The 27,921-nt window shown below is 33.1% G+C and overlaps 2 protein-coding genes across 5 annotated transcripts in view; one reads left to right on the forward strand and one right to left on the reverse strand.

Moving 5' to 3' along the window:
- C3HXorf58 (chromosome 3 CXorf58 homolog) lies at positions 1 to 27,870 on the reverse strand. Of its 4 annotated transcripts, none has more exons than XM_012544455.1 (9): positions 25,896 to 26,005; positions 20,861 to 20,925; positions 18,764 to 18,863; positions 16,528 to 16,622; positions 16,341 to 16,452; positions 15,237 to 15,368; positions 12,445 to 12,674; positions 868 to 1,027; positions 131 to 350 (listed from the first exon to the last, which is right to left on the reverse strand). In XM_012544455.1, the coding sequence occupies exons 2-9, from the start codon at positions 20,914 to 20,916 to the stop codon at positions 183 to 185; spliced, it is 1,053 nt and encodes a 350-aa protein (XP_012399909.1). In that variant the 5' UTR covers positions 20,917 to 20,925; positions 25,896 to 26,005; the 3' UTR covers positions 131 to 182. The 4 variants fall into 4 exon arrangements, with proteins under 4 accessions (XP_031815341.1, XP_031815343.1, XP_012399909.1 ...); XM_031959480.1 differs by lacking the exon at positions 20,861 to 20,925 and adding an exon at positions 27,649 to 27,870 and having other exon boundaries at positions 183 to 350; positions 25,896 to 26,050; XM_031959481.1 differs by lacking the exon at positions 20,861 to 20,925 and having other exon boundaries at positions 1 to 350; positions 25,896 to 26,032.
- APOO (apolipoprotein O) overlaps positions 25,998 to 27,921 on the forward strand; it is a 68,444-nt gene continuing 66,520 nt past the window's right edge. Inside the window, exon 1 of the mRNA XM_031959484.1 lies at positions 25,998 to 26,067. Within this exon, the coding sequence (XP_031815344.1) occupies positions 26,014 to 26,067 (54 nt within the window). The 5' untranslated portion in view covers positions 25,998 to 26,013. The remainder of the gene's footprint in view (positions 26,068 to 27,921) is intronic.

Raw genomic sequence — 27,921 nt, forward strand, 5'->3', positions numbered from 1 at the left:
TTCGTTAAAGTATTTTTATTCAAATTCTGATGGAAGGAATATTTCTCTTTAACACACATCAAAGTACTACTGCTTTTTAAGAAAACTTTAACCACTTATATTGGGTTAGGAGCAAAATCTACATACCTGTATTTGTTAATACTTGTATTAATCATTTATATATTGATTATTTTATTAATTAATTATGAGTTATCAAGACATAGATCTCTGGTCCAAGTAAATAATTCCTTTGCTTCTTGCTCCAATTCATCATCAGAAGGAGGTGAGTTAATTCCCAAAATTTCATAAGATGGAGTAATGATAACGATTTGATGCTGATTTTTTTCATTTCTTTTTTGCATATTTGGCTCCTGGTTAAAATTAGAAATAAAAGTGAGACATTGCTTTTATTATTACTGTGATATTACTGTGATTAAATAGACTGCAGTCTTAAAATAAATTCAGATAGAAGTTTCTTGCATCTTGAGAAGAATATGAACAGTGATATGCTGAATAATCACAATATTGAGATAAAACCAGGACATTGCTTTTCAGTTCAAAAAACATTCTTTTCTTGCCAATAGTAGACTGTAATGAGTGGACTTCATAGTAGCAACATATTTCATAGTAGCAACATATCAAAAAGAGGATGTATTCTCAGTGAAGGAGTTTCTATTGTAAAGTTAAATAATTAAAATAATTAACAATTTAATAGTTTTAAAAATTTATTTTTAACCAAAATGAAAATAGCTTTCAATATTGTCAAAGATACTCACCATATAAATGCTTCTAATTAAATCAGTTAAGAAAATGAATAGTATTTCCTGTGCAATTGTATGTACAAGCAGATTAAACATTTTTCTGACTCACTCTGTACTTTGGACTTACTTCCATTTTTTTCTCCTTTTCCTTCTTAAAAGTTCTTCTCATTTTTGCAATCTTCATTCGTGCTTGCTTTGAGCGACGGCCTGAATGCTTGGGCTTTACTAGTTGTTGATAATATTGTTGTAAAGAGGAGACACTTATAGAAGAGGATGAAGGAGAAGTCCTGCAAAAATTATGTGTCAAAAATTTATTTTAATGATTGGCCAATCACAAAATCTGTTTAGAGAACAGAGGATAATCCATTTAATATATATACAAAAATTTAGGGGATTAGGACAGCAAAAGGTTTGTGGGAATTGAGTGAACCATATTGAATCCATCTTGTGACTCAATTCTGGAGCTAGCTCAGTTCCATTTTCTATTCAATTATGGGTCTAGTTCAAATTCTGTTCTTGGGGGAAGAGTTTATTCAATTGTGAGAATTAGGAGAAAATCTTTATTGCGTTGTTTGAACCCAGTCATGTGTGACTGGGAAGCTGGAACACTTAGACTATTGCTTGAGACGGTTATCTTAACCAAGGACCTAGGTTGTATTGAGTAGAAATGCAACTAGATCAAAAGACTGAAGTGTAGAGTTTATTTTTGGTTTTGTTTTACAATTGTACATCTCTAGAGACCTATATGTCTTATCTGAAAATTGGCCTTGTAGTGATCAGTTATTGTTTCCATGTTCCCTTGTTTATAGATACTTGTGGAGGGAGACACCTCCTTCTCCTTCCCCTTCCCAACTTAGAAAGTCCCTACCTTTTCATCCAATTAGAAATCAGATTACCTAATGTTGAATTGTTTCCTTTTAATAAATTGGTCCTTTTTTGTTTTTAATGTATAAATACAAATTTATTTCCCGCTGTATTTGGGGTACAGGTCCAAGTTGAGGAGGATTCTGATCTGATTTGTTGGGCAACTAGCATGCATTGCTTAATAAATATGCTAGGAAGATATAAATATGCTAGGATAATTGAATCTTTGTCTTCCTTTGTCATTTCATCTTTCAGCCCCCCCTTTCCCTGACCCCCCCAAAATAGAATTCTAGAAAACAGAGATAAAATTAATGACGTGGCATAATGCTTGGTGCTCTATACAAACAAGTGCCTAATGGTAAAATGAAATGAAATGAGGGTGAAACAGTTATGTTGTAAATACTTTATAACAACCATCTGAATTAGTAAATAAATCAATAACCACCATCCTGTTTCGGGTTTCTAGAGGCATGACACAGTGGAAAGAGTATTGAACTTGGAATTTAAGGCCCTTGTTTTAAACCCCAGTGCTACTTTCCATCTCTGGGACTCAGTTTTTTTCATCTGTAAAAATAAAGGGGTTATATTATATGGCCCCCAAGGTCCTTTCCAGTCCTAAATTTATGATCCTGTGAACATACATGATTACTTGAAACACTGTAGCTAGCTACACAATAAGTGGGATTTCACAACTCACAAAATCACTTATGAAAGCACTTGAGGAGGCAGAACCAAAATGGCAAATTAGGGGCAACCATTCATCTGAACTCTCTTAGTATTCACAACCAACTTTAAAATAATTCCTCAAATCAAATTTTGGAGAAGTAGAGTCACTAAAAGGTTGGAGTAAAAAACTTAAGCAGTCAACCAGAGCAATCTGTGACACGAGGGTGGGGGCCTGTCTTGACACATTCTTAAAAATGAGAATTGAGTAAATGGAAGCTAATGACTTTATAAGAAATAAAGAAACAATAAAAACAAAACCAAAGAAATGGAAAAATAGAAGACAATGTAAATATCTCATCGGAAAAAGAACTAACCTGGAAAATGGTTCCAGGGGAGATAATTTTTAAATTTATTGGGTTACCTGCAAGCTATGATCAAAAAAAGAGCCTGGACATAAATAATCTTTCAAGAAAAACTGCCCTGAGAGTCAGAGGGTAAAATAGAAATTAAAAGAATCCACCAATCATCTCCTAAAAGAGATCCCAAAATGAAATATTATAATCAAATTCCAGAGCTCCCAAATTCAAGGAGAAAATATTGAAAGAAGCAAGAAATAATTCAATATTATGAAGTCATGAATAGGATAACACAAGTTTTGGGAGTTTCTACATTAAAGGATTGGAAGGCTTGGAATATGATTTTTCTGGAGTGCAAGAGAGGTAAGATTACAACCAAAAATCACCTATCCAATAAAACTGAGTATAATACTTCAAAAATGAATATTGAGTGAAATAGATGACTTTAAAGTATTCTTGATGAAAACTCCAAAGATGAATGGAAAATCTAACTTTCAAACATAAGGACAAAAAGATGAAAAGGAAAATCATAAGGGACTTATGGGGTAAACTGTTTAAATTTTTACATGGGAAGATGATACTTGTAACTCCTAAGTATTATATAATTTTATCAAGGCAGTTAGAAGGAATATATATATATATATATATATATATATATATATATATATATAATGACATAGATTTGAATTGAATATGAAGGGATGAAAGGTGATAAAGGAGTGCACTGGGACAAAATGAAAGGGAGAGATAAGAACGGGGTAAATTCTCATAAAAGAGGCAAGAAAAAACTATTAAAGTGTAAGAGGAAGTAAGGGAGGTGGGTGGGAGAGCTATGTGAATGAACCTTTTATCAGAATTGGCTGAAAGAGGAAATAACACATTTAGTTGGCATAGAAATCTACTTTGTCATACAGGGAAAGGAGGATAAAGAAAGGTGGTGGAGGGTAATAGGAGAGAGGAGATTGGGGGAGACAGTAGCTAGAAGCAAAACATTTTTGAGGGGGGATAGGATGAAAGGAGAAGGAATATATACAAGGAAGAATTAGGATGAAGGGGAAATACATTTAATGATTGTAATTGTGAAAAAAAATTTGAAACAAATTTCTCTGATAAAGATCTCATTTCTCAAATGAGAACTGAACCAAATTTATAAAAATAAGAGCAGTTCCCCAAATGATAAATTATCAAAAGCTATGAACAATTTTCAGGTGAAATCATCAAAGCTGTCTATAACCATATGATGAAAATGCTCTAAATCACTACTGATTGGAGAAATGAAAATTAAAACAATTTGAGGAGCGACCTCTTAGCTATTAGATTGGCAAATGGGACAGGAAAGGAAAATTATGAAAAATAACCAATGTTGGAAGGTTGGAAGGGATGTGGGAAAAATGAGACATTAATGTACAGTTGGTGGAGTTGTAAACTGAATCAACCATTCTGAAATGCAATTTGGACTATTCCCAAAGAACCATGATCTTTTGACCCTTTGACCCAGCAATTTTACTAGGCTTATATCCCAAAAGAGATTTGAAAAACTTTATGTACAAAAAGAGATTTGAAAAGCTTTATGTACAACAATATTTGTAGCAGCTCTTTTTTGGTGGCAAAGAATTGAAAATTGAGGGATGGACCATCAAATGGGGAATGACTAAAAAAATTGTGCAATTGATTGTAATGGAATATTAGTGTGCTATAAAAATGAACAAGATGTTCTCTGAAAAACCTAGACTTACATGAGCTGAGATAAAATAAAATGTGTTCAAAGTAACTGCAATGTGATTAGCTACAATTAGCTAATTACTATATTATTAGAATAATACATAGTGATTCAAAACAATTCTTAACTTATGATAAAAAATGCTATTGTGGCAGCTAGGTGGCGCAGTGGATAGATTAACAACCCTGACCTGAGTTCAAATTTGATGTCAGAACACTTATTACTTCCTAATGTGTGACTCTGGGCAAGTCACTTTACCCCAAGTGCCTCAGTTTAAAAAAAAAAAAAGAGAGCTATCCATCCTCAGAAAAATAATTGTGTTGGAATGATTTAAAAAAAAAAAAAAAGATGCACTGAGACAAGAGGGGAAAGCAGCATTCAAGGAAAAATGAGGGGGAAATGAAGAGGGTGGCGGTCAGTGCTTAAACTCTTTTATGGCAATTGGTTCAGAGTAAAGAATATATATATATATATATATATATATATATATATATATATACATATATATATATATATACACACACACACACACACACATGCATACACACACACATACATACATATACATCACACTCAATTGTATATAAAACTGAAGGAAAAGGATAGGAATGATAAAAGGACAAATTAAGGGAGGTAATGGTGAAAAGCAAAATAGATTTTTGAGGAGGGAAAGCATTTTTGATTTCTTTCACAGGTTAATTGTACACTTTTTCAAAGTCTGATTCTTTTTGTACAGCAAAATAACTGTATGGACATGTATACATATATTGTATTTAATATATACTTTAACATATTTAACATGTATTGGTCAACCTGCCATCTGGGGGAGAGGGTGGGAGGAAGGAGGGGAAAAATTGGAACAAGTTTTGCAATTGTCAATGCTGAAAAATTACCCATGAATATATCTTGTAAATAAAAAGCTGTAATAAAAAAAAAAACATTATGCATGGATAATTTTTCAACACTAACTCTTGAAAAACCATGTGTTCCAATTTTCCCTCTCCTTCCCCCACTCCCTCTCCTATATGTTAAATGTGGTAGAAATATGTGTTAAATCCAATATATGCATATATATTTAATTATCTTATTGCACAAGAAAAATCAAATCAAACAGGAAAAAAAATAAGAAAATAAAATGCAAGCAAACAACAAAAAGAGTGAAAATGCCATGTTGTGAACTACACTCAGTTCCCACAGTCTCTCTGGGTGTAGATGGCTCGCATTGGAATTGGCCTTGAATCATCTCACTGTGGAAGAGAGCCACATCCATCAGAATCGAACATCATATAATCTTGCTGTTGCTGTATACACATTTTCTACCCTTTAACTCTCTTATAGGTTAAGATAAATTTCTATACCTAATTTAGTGTACATGTTAATTTTTTTTATGTCAGTTCCAATGAGAATGAGTTTCAAGCACTGCCTATTAACACTTTATGCCATCCATTCTTCTCCACTGCAAAAACTCTTTCATGTCTCCTTTTTGTGAGATAATTCACACTCCTATCTTCTTTTTGTGTATATTTCTTCTAATTTTCTTGATAATTAAGTTCTTCTTACTTACATAAATCATCTTTGCATGTAGGAATATAAACAATTTAACCTATTGAAACATTTATAATTTCTCTTTCCTGTTTATCTATTTATGATCCTGATGTAGTTGAAAGTCAAATTTTGGGGGCAGCTAGATGATACATTTGATAGAACACTTCTGGAGTCAGGTGAACTTATCAAACTTGGCCTCACACACACAAAAAGAAAATAATGTAAGTCATATTTTCTATTCAGCTCTACTCTTTTCATCAATGCTTAAAAAGTCCTCAGTTAACTGAATAACAAGAACTTCCTTCTCCAGAAGGAAGAAAACTCAATTTTGGTGATGCATGATTTTGGCTGTAATCCTAGCTCTTTTGCCCTAGGGAATATCATATTTTAAGATTTTTAATCATTTAGTGTGGAAGCTGCTAAATTTTGTATTATTCTGACTGACTGCTTATAATATTTTCTCCTTGATCTGTGAGAGTTCTGAAAGTTGGTTATAATATTCCTGTGAGTTTTCATTTTGAGATCTCTTTCAGATGGTTATTGGTAGATTCTTTCAATTTCTATTTTACTTGTGGTTCTAGAATTGCAGAGCAGTTTTCCTAAATTATTTCTTGAAAGAGGATATACAGGCTCTTTTTTTGACCATGGTTTTTCAGGAGCGCCATAATTCTTAAATTTTCCTCCTCTTGATCTATTTTACAGGTCAATGGTTTTTGTAATGAGCTATTTCACATTTTGTCCTTTTTTTTATTCTTTTGATTTTGTTTTTATTGTTTCTTGATAACTCATGGAATCATTAGCTTCCACTTGTCCATGATAGTTTAAATGATAAATGCTACATAAAAATCTAATTTTTCCAAATACATGCAAACATTCACTTCTGTTTTCCAAATTTTTCTCCCTTTCTTTCCTACACTCCCCTCCCCAAGATAGTAAGCAATCTGATAAAGGTTAAACACAAGCAATTCTTCTGAACATATTTCCATATTCATCATACTATGCAAATCAGATCAAAAGGGAAAAAATATGAGGAAGAAAAAACAAACAATAACAACAATAAAAAAAAGATGAAAATACTATGCTTTGATCCACATTTAGTCTCAATATTTTTCTCTTTGAATGGCAATTTCCATTACAAGTTTATTGGAATTGCCTGCATTGCTGAAAAGAGCCAAGACCATCACAGTTGGTCATCACATAATCTTGTTGCTGTGTACAGTGTTCTCTCAGTTCTACTCAATTCATTTGGCAACAGTCTCTGAAGAACTTTCTGAATCATTTCTTATAAGAACAATAATATTCCATAACATTCATATACCATAATTTATTCAGCCATTCTCCAATTGATGGGCATCTACTCAGTTTCCACTTCCTTGCTATTATGAAAGGGACCGCTACAAACATTTTTGCACATCTGGATCCTTTCCCTTTTTTTAATGATCTCTGAGATACAGGCCCAGTAGACACTACTGGATCAAAGAGTATGCACAGTTGGATAGCCCTTTGGGCATAGTTCCAAGTTGCTCTCCAGAATGTTTGGATCATTTCACAACTCCACCAACAATGCATTAGTGTTCCAGTTTTCTCACATCCCCTCCAACATTTATCATTATCTTTTCCTATCATCTTAATCAATCTAAGAATTGTGAAGTGGTACCTTTGAGTTGTCTTATTTGTATTTCTCTAATCAATAATGATTTAAGAGAATTTCTTCATGTAACTAGAGATGGCTTTAATTTCTTTGAAACCAAATTTAATTTTTGAGGAATTTTTTTTTTTTTTTAGTGAACTTTTGTTCCTCCATTTGGCTAAATTCTACTTTGTATGGAGTTATGTTCTTCAGTGAATTTTTGTACACCTTTTTCCATTTGGTCAATTTTCTGATTCTTGTATTTAAAAGTCGAACTTTCTGTTCACTTCTGGTCTTCAAGAATGTCTCAATGTCCTTTAATTCATTAAATATCTTTTTTCCCTTACAAGATTACACTTATCTTTTCTGGATAAAATATTCTTGGTTGTAAACCCAACTAAAACAGATTTAATTAAAAGAGATAAGGGAAATTATATTATGTTAAAATGTATCAAAATAATAAAGTAACATCAATACTAAATCTGTATGCACCACATACTATAGGACTTATAAATAAATAAATCCAAATTTATGAAGGAAAAGGTAAATGAATTACAAATGGATAGCAAAACTGTAATAGTGGGGGACTTCAACTTTCCTCTTAGACTTAGATAAACCTAACTCAAAAATAAATAAATAGTAAAGGAAATGAATAGAATTTATATATGATATCATATATATATTATGTATGACATCTAGAGATAAATAAATGGAAATAAAAAGGAATGTACCTTTCTTCAGTGGTATGTGGCATCTTTACAAATATTGATTATATATTAGAGCACAAAAACTTTATAATCAAATGAAGGAAAGCAGAAACATTAGGTTGTCAAATCATAATGCAATAAAAATTACATTTAATTAAGTACCACAAAAACAGAGATTAAAAATTAATAACAAAATAATCTAATCTTAAAGAATGAGTGAGTTAAAGAAAAAATAATTTTATTAAAGAAAATGATAATGAAAAAAAATGCCAAAATGTATGGGATGAAGTAAAAGCAACAGAGGACATTTTATGTCTTTAAATGCTTACATCAATAAAAATAGAAATTGGATATGCAATAACAAAATGACAAAAAAGAACAATTAAGAATTCTCAAACACCAAATTGCAAATCCCAAAAATGAAAGATGAGATTAATAAAACTGAATATAAGAAAACCACTGAATTAATAAATAAAAGTAGGAACTGGTTTTATGAAAGAAAAATTAATATTAAAATAGACAAACCATTGATTAATATGATTTTTAAAAAGAGAAGAAAACCAAATCATTAATGTCAAAAACAAAAAGAGTGAATACACTACTAATATAGATGAAATTAAAACATTTTTTTTTATTTTGCCTGATTATGTGACAATATATTTAACAATTTAAGTTGAATGGAAGAATATTTACAAAAATACATACTGTCCATATTAACGGAAGTGGATTGGCCATAAATAAATAAGCTTTCTAAGAAAAAAGTTTCAGGACCAGATGGATTTGTATGGGAATTCTACTAATCAGTTAAAGACCAATTCATTTCATTATTAAACAAATTATTTAGAATAATAGGCAAAGTCCTATTCACATTTCTTTTATGAAACAAATATTGTGCTTATAATTAAACCAGGAACAGCAGAATCAGAGGAAGAAAATTATATGCCAATTTCACTAATAAGTATTGATACAAACATATTAAATAAAATATTAGCCAGGAAACTACAACAATATATCACAAAAATTATATTCTGTGACCAAGTGGGATTTATACTAGGAATGCAGGGATGGTTTAACAAAAAAACTATTCACATAACATTATGTCAATAACAATAGTAACAAAAATCATGTCAACAGATACAGAAAATACAGCCCTCATTTCTATTAAAAACACTTAACAGTGTAGATTTAAGTGGATTTTTTTTCTTAAAATAATATGAAACATCTACCTAAAAATATGAGCAAGCATTATTTTTAATGATGATAAGCTAGACGCCTTCCCAGTAAGATCAGAAATGGAACAAAGTATCCCAGTATCACCAATATTATTCAATATCTTATTAGAAATGCCAGCAATAGCAATAATAGAAGAAAAAGAAATCAAAGGAACAAGAATGAGAAATAAGGTAATAAATGTCTTTTTTCAAGTGATATGATAATGTAGTTGGAAAATCCAAGTTGAAACAATAATTTGAGCAAAGTAGCAGGATATAAATAAAGCCACATAAATTACCAGCATTTCTATAAGCCCTGCAAGAAAATATAGTAAGAAATATCTCATTTAAAATAACTGTAGGCAATAACATATATAAAAAATTTTATACAAATAAAATCAGATTTAAATAATTGAAAAAATTATGATTGGCTGAACCAATTTAATTGAAATGACAATTATACCTAAACTTATCTACTTATTTAGTGCCATCTCAATTAAGCTATCAAAAAGTTATTGAGCTAGAAAAAATAATAATAAAAAAAGGCCAAGAATATCAAGGAAATTAATTTTTAAAAGCAAAGAAAGGACTCTAGTAATATCAGATGTTTAAACTGTAGTATAAAGAATTAATTATCCAAACTATCTACTACTAGCTAAGAAAGAATGGTGGGTCAGTGGAATAGAGTAGATATACAATACATAGTAGTAAATGATTATAGTAATCTTATATTTGATAAGAATTCACTACTTGGTAAATTTTCTGGAAAAACTGAAAGGCGGTCTTGGCAGAAGATTAAATTAACCAAGTTAAATTAGAAGAACTTAAAATATTGAAATTTACCTATTAGATTTACAGCTAAGAGAAAAATTTATGAATAAAGGAGTATTGATACAAAACATTTTTGATTACATTAAATTAAAAAGGTTTTGTATAAATAAAACCAATATAGTCAAGATTGGGAGGAAAGCAGAAAACTGGGGTAAATATTTTTATAGTCAGTTTCTCAGATAAAGTTTTTATATTTCAAATATACAGACAACTGACCCAATTTTATAAGACTATGAGTCATTCCCTAATTTATAAATGGCCAAAGGATATGAAGAGGAAGTGTAGGGATGAAGAAATCAATGCTATATAGCTCTAAGTCATTATTGATTAGAGAAATGCAAATTAAAACAAATTTTCAGTACCCACTCATACTCACCAGACTGGCTAATTAGAAGGGGTGTGCAAAAATTGGGACACTAATACACCGTTGATAGAGTTGTGAAGTGATCCAACTGTTTTGAAGAGCCATTTGGAATTATGCCTAAGGAGCTGCATACTCTTTGACCCAGCAATACCACTCCTGTTTCCCAAGATAGTAAGAGGAAAAGGAAAATATCTTCTGTGTTCTAAATTATTTATAGCAACTCTTGGTGATGGAAAAGAACTGAAAAGTGAGGTGATGCTCATCAATTAGGGAAAGGCTAATTCTCTTTCCCTATGATGAAATACTTTGTTGTAAGAGAAGATGAGCAGGATGGTTTTGGAAAACATGGAAAGACTTGCATGAAAAAATGCAGGGTGAAACAAGTAAAACCAAGAAAACATTGTACATGGTGATAGCAAAATTTTTTTAAGAGTAACTGTGAATGCTTAAATTATTCCGAATAATATGATCACTCAGATAAACTATGAAAAACTTATGAAGGAAGATGTTATCTGTCTCCAGTAAGATGTACTGTTTGGTTCCACATATATAAGGTGATGTCAAATGGAGGCTTTTCTAATATGGGGTTGGGAGGGATTAAAGGAGAAAACTTGGAATTCCAAATACAACAAAAAATAAAATCAATTTAAAAAGTTAAAGACAGATAACTTGAAGTCTTTTATAGTAGCCCAGGAAGCAATGAAAGGTTAGGTGACTTGCCCGTGGCTACAAAGCTAGCATACATTAGAAACAGGACTTAAATCAAGATCTCACTGACTCCAAGATTGGCCCTTTCTATATTATACTGCTTCTCTGACCACTGGTAAATTAGATGGGGTTAACAGTCATAGGAGAAAAAAAAATGTAAAATTAGAGCTGCCATCTTTTGTTCTTATTAACTTGATGACAATACAATGAGTTTTAAAGGGGCCTCTGGTAATATTCTTTCAGTAGCAATTTCTAGAGACACACTGGTGATGCAAGGCAGTACTTTAAGTGCAAATTATTTTTTGAGGAATAGGAAACCTTTAGATTTTCTATTCAATAATAATTTTAAAAAAACACATGGTAGTTTCTTATAATCTGAGAATAAGAAAAAATTATAGGAGAACTTTATATATGGAAGAGAAGACAAAAACAGATTTATTTCATTGTATCTTGTCAAATATTAAGGATTTTATGTATTATTACCCCTCTTGCACACATTTAATCATTCAATCAACAAACGTTTATTATGCACTTACTATATGTACCAGGTACTATGTTAAATATTGGAGATACAAAGAAAAGCAAAAACACAGCCTCTTTCCTCCATGCGTTCAAATTCTAAGGGGTGAGAAGACATATAAATTGCTTGTGTACATACAAATTAACTATGTCTATCTGTCTCTGACTGAATCATTTGGATTGAAAGCAATCTCAGAAGGAAGATCCGAGGGGTTGAAGTGGGAAAGCTTCCTGTAAACGGTGAGACTTAAAAAGATGAGTCTTGAAGGAAGCCAATGAAGCTAACAGATGGAAGTGTGGTGATTGTTTATGTTGATGGTTAATGAGTTTATAATAACTTTTTTGTAAAAAAGAAAATCTTGGTATAACATAAATAATGTTGCTTTTTTAAAAAGCAATTGACAAGGGCTAAAATATTTTGCTACTTCAATAAATCATCAATATTCTTGTGCTGAGACCTTTTGGATTTGGTAGAAGTAACTCCTAAATGATAAATTATAGGAGATTCATATTAAGAGAATTGGTACTCTTTTAAATAAAGAATATTAGATTAACTAAACATTTCTCACAGTTAGATTTTTACCTAATTTGAGAAATAATCCGGAGCTGGTCACGTTGCATCTCTTCAGATTTTGGTTTTTGCAATAGATACTTCAATTCTTTTTGCAGACGATCTGAGAGTGTTCCAGATGTTGCATAATCCATTATGTCATACATTATCATTGTCTTTGGGAAGTTTTGCAGGCTCAGCCTTCTCCAGCAGTTACTTTTGCCACCAAGATATGCTGGGGTTTCATCTAGAAAACTGGTAAACTGTAAAACAAAAAACCAAGACCAATTACGTGATGGACTCAGTGGAAGGTTCTTAACAATTTCTGCTCTGTATAAATCAGATACACCAAGATCATCAGTCTTCATGAATGCAGGAATCCTGTTTTCTTTTAAATTTCTTTTAGCACTAATATAGTGTCTTATTACATATTTGATGTTCAAGGATGACTCTTAGGCTTTCAACCCCAGTGACTAGAAGGATGATGGTACTTTGAGAAAGAGAGATTTTTGGTAAGGGTGGGTTGATTAAGGGAGAAAGATAATTATATAGAACTTTTAATCTTCAATAAGGTTTTGATAGTTATATGTTTATGGCATATTGTTTTAAGTAAAGGCAGTATAGATAGGGACAGCGAGGTGACAGGGACACATAGAACACTAGTCCAGAAGTTAGAAGAACCTGAGTTCAAATTTGCCCTCAGATACTTGATACTTATTAACTGTGTGACCATGGGCAAGTCATTTAACACTGAGTGCCTTGCAAAAACAAACAAACAAAAAAAAAAAAAAAAGAAGAAGAAGAAAGAAAGGCAATGTAGAGAAAACAAAAATTTATTGATGGTGAAAAGAATTACATATAGTACATAACCTCTTTGGTTCTCCATTTTTTCCTCTACAGGGGCAAACAAACAAAGAGATTTGACTAGAAGATCTCTAAGGTACGTGCTAGCTATATTTTAAAATAACTCTTAAGGTATGATTCTTCATGAATTTTCATGTTTATTCTGATTTAGTTTTAACATTACTGATAAAATGAGTTTGAAATTTTGTCTTTTATTTCTTCAATTCTGTTTATAATTTTTTATCTCCTGCCTATAAATTGAGGAATAACCAAATGAACTATGGAATGCAAACATAATGAGATATTATTGTATCATAAGAAATGACAAATATGAATAGTTCAAAGAAGAAATGAAGACTTAGTAACCCGTCAAAACAGTATACATGATGAAAACAATAGATACAAATAACAAAAAGCAAAGTGAATGTTGTAAATGACAAAAATGAGCTCTGGAAATAACTCTGAAGTAGAATTGAGAAAATGTATCTCATTCCCTTTATTGTGAAAATGATAAAATATGAGTGTAGAATTTTGTATGTATCATAAGAAACAATTGTGGTATTAGTAAGTTTTGATTTTCTGGGAGTTTTTTTGTCTCTCTTCTTAAGTTACAAGGGATGTTCATTGAGTAAGGGAAAATTGAGGGGACAGATTCATAAAAAAATGTGATATAAAGACAAAAGGTATCATCAATACCATAATAAAATTTAAATTTAAAAAAGATTATTGCATCTAAAATATTGATTTGGTCCAAATATAGGTTATACACCCCCAACTCTAACATGTAGAATCCCAAACAAGCTATTTTCAGATGCATACTACAATAGACACAACTTAAACTTAACTGGTTTTCTTAATAGCAAATGTTTTTTCACTGGCCACACACACATTCAGCTCTGAATGGTATAAGGTTAGGGAGACAGACTTAAAGATACAGATCACAAAGTAAAGCAATAAACAATGTCCCTGTGTCCTCACAACTACAGAAAGCTATCAGAAGTAAATAGTGTAAGAGAAATTCTTAGAAGCACAAAAAATGTAATAAGGAATACACATTTTCCTGAGGCTCTACTGCCCATTTTTAGAGACATAATATGGGGCTCCTTCTTGCAGCAACATAGGTAGCTCTATGGAATTCAATGCCAAACAGCAGAAAAATAGGAAAGTGTGTGTTAGGGAGAGACAATAGAGGCAGAAAGAAGCAGTAGTAGTAGATTCTAAAGAGCAGCGATACTTCCAAGGGCCTTGTATGTGAGTGGGGAGGCATTTAATATTAGAGAAAAAGAGGGGTGAACCAGATGGAAAAAAGGCAAGACTGTACCAGTTGTGATGTCTTCTTCTTCAGGTGCCAGACAACCTACATAAGTTCTGTCATTCAAAACTCTTTCTCAAACATGGAAGAGATTTTTTAATGGGTCCAGTTATAGGAGAAACATTAGCTTAATGATTTTAGTGTCCACAAAGTTGGTAGTGTATATGATAGTAGTACATTCATAAAATAGGTAAAGGTTTACTTGTTTTCTGTCATTCTAATTTTTTTCCATGTTCTTAGTTCTCTTTAATTAAAATATTATTATTATTTATTATATATATTACATTATATATATTGTATTATAAATTATTATACTTTGGTAAAAGCATAGCTGTTTGCTTTTAGAAAAATAATTTCCCCCCAAACAGATACATTTTTTTAAAAATGCAGGCATTTTGAGTATATATTTCATTATATAAACCTACAAACTTTTTATTGTGAGAAATTTCATTTTGGGGAAGTATTCAACATCATAAGGGACCTTATAATTATATCAATATGGTGTTACAATAAGACTTGAAGTTTTTAGAAATTATAAAAATGAGTTATGCGTTTTCTTTTAAAGTCTTATCCTTTTACACAGAATATGAATTACTTCAATAATATATGACTATAGAGTGAAGGGAAGCTTTTCTCATTAGTATTTAAAAATAATGATAATATTCCTTACATGCATATAATCCTTCATAGTAACAACATCAACTTCATCAGCAACTTTGTACTTCTGGAATTGAAGTTGGTCCTGAATTATTTGGTCATAGTATTTCCGATTTCCCATTAGTTTGCAAGCATCAACCACTGCCTATGAAAGAGAATAGTGAATAAAAAGTTCACAAATAACAAATATTTTTTGTAATTATGATGTGTCCATATGCTTTAGGGAGTTCATACCATCTTTTTCTTCCAAAAGCTACTTATCCAAAAGGAAAATATTTTTGAAATATTAATAGAGAAAAATAACATCTTTGGAACAGTTTATAAAATCATTTTTCTACTGTTACTCCAACATAGTTGAGCTAGTGGACAACTTAAAAATTCTAGCATTCTTAGAGAATCGCTGTGTAAGAGATATCTGCTCTGCAGTATCACATTTAAAAAATCAAAGTAGGGCAGCTAGGTGGTGCTGGGGATAGAGCACCAGCCCTGAAGTCAGGAGGACCCGAGTTTAAATATGGCCTCAGACACTTCTGGCTATGTGACTCTGGGCAAGTCACTTAACCCCAATTGCCTCAGCAAAAAACAAACCAACAAACAAAAAAATCAAAAGGAAAGACATTCAAATTATCACCTAATCTGCTCACTTTGTTTTATAAATGAGAAAACAGACCTGAAGAGATAATGTGCTTAAAGTCACAAAACAGAGCAGTAACAAATTTGAGACAAAGGTCTCTAGTGAGCTAGAATCAGAATTTCTAAATGGAAGCTTCAGTAGCTTGATCCTTATATATCTGATCCTTAGGACAACTTCTCTGCTTTGTAGGAACAAAAATCTGCTTAGCCTACATAGAAGATATTGTTCCTACCACACTGAAGATGTCACTTTACTCTGGTGCTCACTTTCTTTACTGATAAAATGACTTGACCTCTAAAACACACACACATATACACACACAGATACATATACACACATATAGAGAGAATATATTCCAAGATTCTTTTAGTCATTTTGATTAGACACTTAGTATGACCTCAGACACTTAGTGTGACTTACTGATGACCTATGATTCTAAGAAGCTATGACATATTAGCAAAAAAGGATATCTTAGTAAGTCACCTCACTTGATGGCCTCAATGTATTTTTTCCACTGAAATACTTGTTTCCATGGCCTCCAGTGTGAAGGAAAATTTTAAATACAATAAAAGGTGGAAAGTTCTTGCCACCAAATCTGAAAAGACACTAAAAGTTAGTCAATTGGTATCAGATTAATGGCTGTTATTTTAATGAACACACAAACCATTACCTGAATCTAACCTTACACTGCACACTAGGATCTCTTACAAGAGCAGCCTCTAAGGGACACACTTTCTTCAGTATTTCATGTGTTACACAATTTTCCTGAAACAGATATTAGTGTGATTAATAATTTCCATATATCCTAAATGTGATTTACTAAATATGACTTTAAATACCTCCAGTATTTTAAAAGTTCTTGATTTCATTGCTGTATTTCTTCCACTGATATACATTGCAACCCATCTAAATGCTTGTCTTCAAGATAAGCCTTTTGCCAAAGGTGATGCATGTATAAATGTATGTATGTACATATATATTATATAAAACTTTTGGTCTTTATTTCAGATATAGATATATCTATATAGAGAGTATTAAAGTACTAATATACATTATATAATATACAATATTATATAATGTATATACATGTATAACTCTACATCTCTGTCCAGATATATCTAGATTATATAAATCTAGATCTTTGTGGTCCATTCTGTGACCGTATGCTAAGGCTTCCCTGCTTGATTAGTACCTTTCATTGCTTAGTCTTTACTAGAATAGTCTTTGAAAAGCCAAGATCACCACCCTACATTGTTAAGGCATCTGATCTCTGCAATGGAAGAGAATCTTAGATAACAGTCCAGGAATCCATCAATATGTGTACTTCCATCAATTATAATTTATGGATCCTTTCTTATTCTATCTGATTCTTCTTCATTTTTCTTCCACAGATCTTTCACTGAGGATTTACCCAGGATCACTATCATGGGTGCCACTATAACATTCAAGTTGTCCACCTGTTATTTTTTTCTCTGACTACTTGACTGGCCTCATCTTTTTACAATATATCTACTGGTGATAGTATTTATGCCACTTCTTGTGTGCTAGTTAAGTAGCTTGCAGTTTATTTATACTTGCCATGTATTTGTATCTCCACTGACTTTTGAGTTAACCAAAATAACTTTTTAAAAAATTTCTAAAGAAATTGTGGTGTTTCAAGATCTGCAATTTTCAAAGCATTATTGGAAGAAAACTGGTGTTAGAAAGATTCTCATGTCAGGAGGTATCTTTTTTCTTCTGGGTTTCCTTCCTTCCTTCCTTCTTCCCTCATGTACTAACTTAATGCATTGATAACCTAATGACATAGTATTCTCTAGGCAAAACTGGCAATTATTATCTATTTGATATTTCCTTTAGGTAGTGTTAGACTTATTGTTCTCACCGTTTATAAGTAATTATGTTTCTCTTTGGACAGGGAGATATATTCTCCTCCTCTGCTTTGTGCTTTATGTATGATAATATGTGATAAAGAAAATTCATTATGTTACTTTTAAAAGATTTTGTAAACACTTTTTCCAGAATTTCATCTGTTACATAATTTTCCTAAATTTGTTAACATTCACATAACCTAAATTGTTAAGGACCTACTAAGTGTGAAGGGGCACATAGATTCTCCAAAAGCCCCCCAGCTGTGAAGTATAACACACTCTAAGGAACTGGGAATCAGCCTTAATTGATGCAGCTGTTGCTTGTGAATTAGGAATGAAATAAATCAGAGGCAAGAGGAAAGAGGAGAGAGATTAGAGAATGTAACTGCTTCTCAGTCTCCTTGTGTCATTATCATCCCGTCACTTGAAGGGATCTGGTCAGAATTAGATTCCTAGCAGTGACTAGCAGATGGCTCCCAGAACATCCAGCAGCCAATAGCAGGTTGCTCCTGTAACACTAAATTATAATTAATGCCCCATACATTAAGACAATGGGTCCAATGTATTTAATAAAAGTTTTATTTAGTAGATTAGACTGCAAATAAATCAGTGCCAAGTTTTTAGCATTTCTTGGATCTACTTCCTCTAATGTTTTATTAATAATAAATTTCAAGACCTACAGGCTATCTGAACAGTGGATGTTTCAGACTTCAACATTATCTTCTGAAGCTATCAATATTTTCTTTCCTCTGTGTTGTAGCTGTTTCACATTTCTTTTGGAATAGAATTTAAAAATAAATATGATTCCAACTTATTAGATTCAGTATTCTTTTAAGAACAAATAACAATGATAAATGTTAAGTGATAAATATACATATATGCATTATAATAGAAGTATCTAATGGGATAAACTAAAAATCTGATGCTTTTGGATCATATTGACAGAAACCAGGATACAATGAACATCCTCAATAAATACATCTTTGGGGTATAAATCATTTGCAAGTCTAACGATGAGAGGGAACAACTGGTACATACCGCTGCACAAATTGTGTGTTTTAAGAGCTGAAACATCATTTTATCCATATGAGAACACCAAGCTCTCTGGATCACTTGAGCAGCATGGCCTTTTTCGATTCTAAAGAGAAAAAAAATGAGTAAGTTTAAAGGAGACATTATTCTTTTTTTTTAATTTAAAAAAATTTTTTTTATTTTTCCAAATACATGCAAAGATAGTTTTCAACATTCACCTTTGCAAAACTTTGTGTTCCAAATTTTTCTCCCTCTAACCTCCCCTTCCCAAGATAGCAAGCAATCCAATAGAGGTTAAAAATGTACAATCCTTTTAAACATATTTCCATATTCATAAGCAGACATTATTCTTTCCTAAATACTTAGGAAACTAGATATTAGAATTCCTACTATTTTTCCTCTCAGAATACAGTGTTTACAGAGTAGCTTTTTGACTTTGGCATTTGTAGAACTAAGTAGAGAAAGGGAATGGAATACCAGAGACTCGAATTAACTTTTCCCTCTACTAACCTCACTAATCCCCAAAATACATTGTTCAGAAAATTATAAAAATGTATAATCAATAAATCAAAGTAACTGAATGATCTTTACCCAACCTATTTCCTACATCTCCAAAAATTCCTAAAAACGACATAGATTATTAGTTATTAACCCAACAATAATATCCAGTTAGCACAAGTGTTTTGAAGATTAAAAAAACAGTAATTCTTTGACCTAACAGCGTCATTATTGAGTCTGTATCCCAAGGAAATCATAATAGAGGGAAAAGGAAAACAGAGGGAAAATTTGCAAAAAGGTTTGTAGCAGCTTTTTGTTGTACCAAAGAATTGGAAAATGAGTAGATGCCCATCAATTGGGGAATGGCTGAACAAATTATGGCATATGAAAGTAAGGGAATGTTATTATTCTACAAAAAATGATGAACAGATTGATTTTAGAAAGACCTGGAAAAAATCACACAAATTGATGCTAAGCAAAACAAGCAGAACCAAGGATATATTGTATATAGTAACAGCAAGATTGTACAATGATCAACTAAGGAAGATTTGGTTCTTCTCAGTGGTTCAGTGATTCAAGACAATCCCAATAAATTTTGCATAGAAAATGCCATCTGCATCCAGAGAGAGAACTATGGAAAATAAATGTTAACTCAATATATATACTGTATTCGCTTTTTTTTCCCTTGTGGTTTTTCCCCTTTGTTCTGATTTTTCTCTCCCAATATGATTAATAAATGTACATTAAAAAGTTAATATAGGATATTATAATATTTGTTGTGTATATTATATGTTACATATTATATTACGTATAACCAGAAACAATAAAAGTTTTTTAAAAAGTGAAGTCATTCTAAATTTTGGCCTTTTTTTGGCTAGACCTTTGATTTTTATCAGTTCATAGGACTCCTTAATGTGAAACTTCTACCAATGCAGATCACAACCTCCTCTGCAACTCAGTGAGCTCGCTGGGTCTGAGAAATGTTTTACCCAAGGTCATAACAGCCAATGTAATGTCAGAAGCATGACTTGAACCAGACTTTTCCTGACACCGAGGTCAACTCTCTATCCAGTTGTCAGGCTATATAACAAAGGTGTCAAACTTACAACACTCCTTTGGAAGACAGCCTAACCAGATGAAAATGTTATTGAGAAATGTTTAACACAATATATAAAAATACAATACAACAGAGATAATGTTAAAATTTGACTTTGAAAGATCATATGCTGCCAATCCTTATGTATGGTTTAATGGCCTCATTTCTATTTGAGTTTGACTCCATTGCTATATGACAATTTCAAATTGCAGTTGACAAATTATCTGTATAAAATCTTTACAAAGAATTATAACACGCTCTGAAGAAGATACCTGATTAAAGCAGAAAACTAAACCTGAGTGCTAGCCACTGGTTTCTGAAGTAGCTGATGATGTTCCTAAGTAGGGAAGTACGAACAACAGCAATATTGTTTCCTCCTCTAAGTCCTTTACCAATCATGATTGCATATGAAGGGATGTGTTAAAAGTTGCACTTCCATACCCTTCCTTCCACCCAGAGGCCTCAGAGCAACCACCCCTATAGCCAAATAACACCTAAATAGAAGGCACCTTTCAGAGAGCTCTTGAAGCTCCTCTTGACCACCCTGAAGCTCAAGAGATGCCATCAGCCAAATCTAAAGAATGCAATAGAAGATTTATGAGGTCACAGTCTCAAACACCAATGTTCCAAGTTATGATTAGAACTTGATCAGTTAGTAATGATTTTCTATTCTCTAATGTCTATATACTGAGGCTTTACTCCCTACTCTAGTCTACTTCCCATGTAATTCTCACATCCCTCTCATCCTGTTTACTTTCTCCCCTTTATAAACTCTTTCTGGCACCCTCATCACTATTCAGCTTAACTTTACTTCTTCCTTAGGTTTATACTCTTAAGAATTCTGATCTTTTCCATATCCTTGGATTTTTCATTGAGAATTTCTCTTCACTCCTAGATTTGACTAAAACTTGGCATTTTCTCTCTTTTTGCCATATCCATTTTAACCCTCTCTAATAGAAGCCATTCTTTTCCATAACTTGCAGGGCAACCTGAAATCCAGTAAAGAGCTGACAGCCACATCCACCCACCCACCTATACGAGACAAATAAACAGGAAAGTCGGCAGGCAAGGGGAGACATTGACCCCTAAGATAAGTTTTGCTCTTATGCCTTACCCTGTCACTTCAAGTCATACATACAGAACAAAGGCATTTTAAAGTCAAGAAACTATGGAGATTCAAACCCTGAGAAACCTTGGTAAGTTTCCAAATGGATGCTGATTAGGTATAATTTAGCCATCAGAAATTAAATGGGAAGCCATAAGAAATTTCTAACCCTAAGGTAAAGTTTCTGAGACAGATTTTGTTTTTGGCTATCAGGAAATATAAGTAAAAAGATAGGGGTAAGCTAAATGGGTCTTAATTGATGGCTCTCATTCTAAAGCTGTCTATCCAAAGAGCTTGGCCTCTGATACCCATATTCCACATAGAACTGGGAGAAAAGAGAAATTTCTTATGGGATAAAACAAATATTCACCAGACTGATAATTGGGTATTGTGGCCCTTTTTGTTAAAGCTATTTATAGACAAGTCTCTGGGATGTAGTTATATTAAATGAACAACCCATAGAGTCCATTTAAACCTATTGCTGAAGATTTTAGCTTTGGCCAGATAGAAGCAGAAATTTGTTCCACAGCCTTAGGCTCTGGGGAGACATGCTTGACAATGCCCAGCAGTGGCTGTGGATTACTGAAGCATTGTCAAGAAGTGGCCATGAGACTAGCCAAGTTAAGCACAGACTGAATGTCATGCAAGCCCAGTGAGGAGCAATATGATATCACCAAAAGACATCACTAACTCTGTAGCTGGAGTAGCAAGTAGACCATGCATGTATATGTGTTGGCCACAAGTATTCTCTCTGTGCTGTGGCTACATCTTTCCTATGTACTTCCATGCACATGTTTTCTACATGTATATATTTTTATATACATGTACCAGTATGTAGGTATTCTTCCCACTGATGGTACAAAAAAATTTTCAGATTGTGGGGAAATTCTTTATTGCTATTTTTCTTACTATGCTATTCTGTTAAATTTCTTTATGTTGAATTGTGATTCACCACTGAAATCTTTCACTCAGCATAATTTTCCGACTTGCATTTAACAATGCTGATCACCTTTCCTCCTGGGCACTCTAACTTAATTCTCAGGTAAAGCTGAGGTAAAGCTAATAAGAATGCTAAGGACCACGTCTGGACATTCTAACTACCAGTTTATCTGTATGCTTCTATAGCCATTGAGGGGAATGATCCTTGCAAAGAGATATGAACCAGCAACTACCTTTGCAGGTGTTATATTTCATCTAAAACGTCCTATATTTATTGTCTTCTGTTGGAATGTGAAATCCTTGAGACCAAGCATTTTGTTTTTCATTTTCATCCCTCTTCTTTAGCCCAGCATTTTGCATATGATGAGTGTTTAATAATAAATGTTTTTCATTCATTCATTCCATACCTACTCCAACTATACCTGAGAGATAAGAAGTGTACTATATCATCATTCTTTTGAATTGTAATGGAATAAGAGATGGCCCATATTTGTGTATGCCATGCACCATGTATGGAATGTGCCAATTTATCATCTCTGCTATTCAAATCACTATCTTCACTTACTACTTAGTTTTAAGCATCAAAGCTACTTCTTCAGATTCTCCACTTAATGCTCTCAGGTTTCTCAAATCACCCTTGCATTTCTTTATACGAACATTTTGTATTCCTTCCATTGACTGCCCCGCCCCGACTCCAAACACACACAGTAAAAGGAATAGAATAGGGGAGGATAGATTCCTTATTGGCAATAATTGTTACATCTCTATCTATAGGGGGCATGGGCATAGCTAGGTATCTTAGCATCTAGTGTAGTGTCTTGGACATATACTTTTAAAATGCTGAACTGAATTTGAATGAAAAAATATTCATGGAAAAGGTACAATTTAATTTGGATCTTGAAAGATAGGTATGATTTCATTAGGGATAATGAGAAAGGATGTTCCAGGTATAGGTGTAGAAAAAACACAAAAAATTCTTTGTGAGGGAGTTTAATGATATTTTTTTTCTGTTTATAATTCTTAAATTATAAATTTAGTAACAACAGAAACACACACACACAATTAGGGAGAAAACCTAATTGCACATAAAGCCCATTGTGGATTTTAACAGTGACTTTTAACTAATTGATATTTGTTCTGTTTGTTCATGCTCCTTTTATAATTTTTCCTTCTATATATTTTCTGTATGTGAGAGCACTGACATAGCTATTTTGGAAGAACAATCAATAAGAACTGATTAGATATGATATGTAAAAACATAAAAGATCAAAAATAACAGAGTAATTTTACACATGGGGAAATGGATGATCATTGACAGAAATAGGGATTCAGGGGTAGAACTGGCTTAATGGAGAAAATAATTTGTATTTTGGACATGCTGAATTTTAAATACTAATAAGACTCAGATGTAGATTATCTTATAGGCAATTAGATATATAGTTCTGAACTTGGAGAGAAATGAAAGTTAAAAATATGGATTGGGAGTCAGCAAAGAGGTGATTATTGAAGCTAGTTAAGGAATGTAAAGAAACCACAAAGGAAGGTCAAGGACAGAATTCTTAGCAACAAAATGATAAAAGGTGGGGAAGAAGGGACAAAAAGAAGATAAATGTTTCTAGATAGCTCAATTTTGTTCTCCTTTGGCTTTGTTTGAATTTTTTTGGGGGGGGGCTATAATTGAGGGTGCATAGGGTTTTCATGGAGGACTATCATTTTTGGTGTAAGGATTTGCCGAGTCCTTTTCAGGGGTGCTCATCCACCTTTAGTGTCCACTTTTCACCCAAATCACCTATGGTTCCAGGAAACTTTAGCTTGCACAGTGGCCATACACTATTGAAAACATCTTGGCAGGTGGGCTAAACGAGATTGAAAACAGGCCCCCAACCTGTTAGTGAATTAAGGAGTTGTCTACCCTGTGCATGTAAAGACTTTTCCTGCTGGAATAGGAGAATAAGAACAGTGTGTTCCAATGGTGATGAATGTGACTGAAGCAGAAGCTGTGAAGTGCTTAGAACTTAATGAGACATCAGATGCCAAGATCACCTATTGCATCCCAGGCCACTACTAATTGTCATGACTTTAATGTCTTACCATTGGACTTCAGTAACGCTGGAAGAGAGAGGGAAGCTGACAATTTGTATTACTGTGCCTCATTTAAATCCAATTCATGTGCAAGTCACTCATCATTGGTCTTTTTCAAAAAGTGAAATTTGGACAACAATTGTATTATGGAATTTTTGATCTCCATCTTCTCTAGACTTCATTTTAGGTCATACACCACTGCTTTGCTAAGATTAAGGTTGCCTCTGTTCTTTTTCTGAATTTTTCATTTAGAGTTTTAATTTCATTTATTTTTTCCTTTTTTTAAGCCTTCCCCATTAAAGAGGTTCTGATGGCCTAATTTTTTGAAGGGTATAAGTGCAGCTTTTGTAAAATTGTGTTCCTCTTTTGGAATTTTCCTACTAACATTTTCATTTCATAGTATTTATTTTATTAACAGATTTTCTGTGGGGATTTTTTCCCCTTTTCTCTCTCGTTAGGCTCTTGTTTTTAGTTTATTTAGCTTGTTCTAATAGAACTAGCCACTCACAGAGTTTGGCCGTTAAGATTTTATGCAGCATGTTTGGCCTGATGCAACTCCCACATGCGCTTCAGAAGATGCACAGGCATTCTATAACTATTTTCCTGTTCTCTTATTGTGTGAAGAAAGGCATTTTGACTGTTTTCTGATGCAGAATTGAGAATGTTTATAAAAAGGCCCCAATATTGTTCTTCTTTAATCTTGACTGCACTGGAAGGAGGATGGTCAGGCTGTTTGTACTCAGACACTCTTCAATCTCCCAATTTCTAACTATTCTGAAGGTCTCTGGCTTCCTTCAATACTCAGTTTGAATCTCATCTTTGACAAGAGGCCTTCATTGAATACCTCCCTCATCTCAACTCCAGTTACTGCCTTCCTCTCTGAAACTATCTTTGCTCTACTCTGTATAAATTTTACATGTACCCATATGCATGCTGTCTTCTCCAGTAGAATGTGATCTTCTTGAAGGCAAGGGCATTATGATATTCTTTTTATCCCTGCTTCTTGCCACCCACAATTATAATAAATGTGACCAACAAACTACCTATTTGTGCATGTTCCAATGTCATAAATATGGTCCTAGTAGTAAACTGAGTTCTATGTAATTTAAGTGTCAAATTTTATTTTTTTAATCTGCTTTAGCACAGTGTCCTATTTGTAAAAGGTACCCGGCAAATATGTGAATCAAGTTGCATAATCTTACTATATATGAGAAAAATGCAAGAGTATGGAATTGTTTTTTTAAGTCTCATGGAGTCATTGATCACAAAACTAGAGTTCAAATGAATTCAAAATTAATTTAAAAATAAATGTATGACCCATAAACAAGATATCTTTAAACTATGTCATCTGGAATAATGACATAAAGATATTGGTAGAAATGCCAAAATTTATACATATTTAACAATTGAGTGCTTACGCTTTAAGGTCATCAAGTGGTACAACATCTGACAAATTTACTTCTTGAAATTCAGTCCCTAATTCAGCCCCTAATTTAGCCGCTAATTCTGGATCATCTGAGTCTCCATCCAAATCTGATGAACTTACAGATGACATTTTTCACAGTGAAGAAATCTGAAAGCAAAGAAAAGGTAACATACTTTCCATATTTTTCAAACACTGCTAGAACTGTAATCAAGATAGCTTATACGAAATACTGATTATAATGCTAATTTCAAAACCCTTAAAAAGCAAAGCAAAGATTTTTTTAGGATGCTCTTATGTTTACAGAATTTCACAGAAGTTAAGAGGATCTAGATTCTGTAGTCTGAAGTTAATTTTTTACTAGGTTCAATTTTAATTGTGTGACCTTGGACAAGTTACTAACCCCATCTTCAGCTTTTAAAATTTTTTTATAAAATGAAGAACTTAAGAGTAATGAGCTTTAAGACCTTTTCCAGCCCTAACATTCTATGACTGGAATATGATATAGTGGAAAGAGACTCAGACTTAAATGATCTAGGTCTCAATTTCAGGTTGAAGCACTTTTTAGTGATCAAGTTTGATCATATTTAATAGTTGTGTGACTATGGAAAAGTCATTTAACTTCTTGGAGTCTCAGTTTACTTATTTGTCAAAAAAAAAAAAAAAACCCAAAACAATATTTGCAGAGCTGTGATTAATCTGCATAGAGACAGCAAGATGACTGGTTCCTTTGGGTATCCTATATATTTTTAAAACATTACTCTGAGAAGGGGTCCATCAATTGCCAGGGTGGAGTCCCTGACACAGTAAAAGTTATGAATACCTGTTTGGAGTGTTTAATAGATTTTTCTTTACATTATTATTAAAATGAAGAACTAGTATTTGAATAAACTTTTAAGATCTGTGAAGTTTTTGACAATTATCTCATTCGATTTCCACAACAATCCCTGGAAGATAGGTGCTAGTATAATTCTCAATTTAAGATGAGCAAATGTAAACTGGGAGAGATTGAGACTTGTCCATAGTAACAGTCATCATGACTCCAAACCCAGGACTCTTATCCACTATACCCCTTATATTATTTCCATATATAATCCAGCTCTGCTATTTCATTACCTGTGACTTTGGTCAAGTCAGTTCGATACATTTATGTGGGCCTTAGTTAATTCATCTATAAAATGAAGGCGCTGGACTCAAAGACTCCTCCTAATTCTAATTTCCCTGAATTTTCCTTCCACCAATGATTGCTTCCAATTCTTCCCTGAGAATATAGTAAAACAAATGTAGCCCCTCTTTCGGTAAAACCAATCAGGGGAGAGTGTGATCTCCCTCTCCCCCCTTGTCGGCCTCGGCCTCAGTTTTCTTATTTGTAAAATGGGGATAAATAGTAGTACCTACATCCCAAGCTTTCTAGGGCCATCTGAGATCATATATGTAATATAAATGGCTAGAAATTGCAAAAATTTATATAGCGTTTGCTATGGGCCAGGCACTGTGCTAATCGCTTGACAATTATCTTATTTAACCTTCCCAACAAGGGGCTATTATTATTCCGGTTTTACATCTGAGGACACTGGCGCAGGAGGGATTAGTCGCAAGGAATCCCAGCCCAGTGAGTGTCGTCTAGGGTTGGATTCGAACTCGGGTCTTCCCTCTTCCACGTGGCAACGTCTGCTGCTGGATTTGGGCGGGGATTGGGGGAAGGGGTGGGGGGGGAGGTAGAGTCTTTCAAGCTTCCTGGGCTTTACCTCTCACTTTCTGGCCGAACTGAGAAGGGGCCTCTAACGTGCCCCTCTCCTTGGGTCCTCACTGCCAGTGACCGTAAACGGGGGTCTCGAATTGGTCTGCTTTGTTTTTTTTTCTTTTTTCTTTTTCTCTTTTCTTTCTTTGTTTCTTTCCAAAGTCCGGCCCGCGGATCTGGAGACTCATGTGCAGCTGGGGGAAAGACGAAGGCAGACTTAAGGTTGGACTTCGGGGAGAAGGCAAGGGCTCGAGGGTGGAAGATGGGATGCAAGGTTTTT

The sequence above is a fragment of the Sarcophilus harrisii genome, chromosome 3 (genome assembly GCF_902635505.1).
Source record: "Sarcophilus harrisii chromosome 3, mSarHar1.11, whole genome shotgun sequence".
Taxonomy (NCBI): domain Eukaryota; kingdom Metazoa; phylum Chordata; class Mammalia; order Dasyuromorphia; family Dasyuridae; genus Sarcophilus; species Sarcophilus harrisii.

Bases quoted from the DNA above. Each gene is read 5' to 3' on its own strand.
- C3HXorf58 (XM_031959481.1), bottom strand. From the start codon at position 26,032: ATGTCATCTGTAAGTTCATCAGATTTGGATGGAGACTCAGATGATCCA. The intron at 16,453-16,527 runs GTAATGGTTTGT...GTGTCTTTTCAG, and splicing joins CAGTGTAAGGTTAGATTCAG to ATTTGGTGGCAAGAACTTTC. The intron at 351-867 runs GTAAGTCCAAAG...AATTTTAACCAG, and splicing joins AAAAGGAGAAAAAAATGGAA to GAGCCAAATATGCAAAAAAG.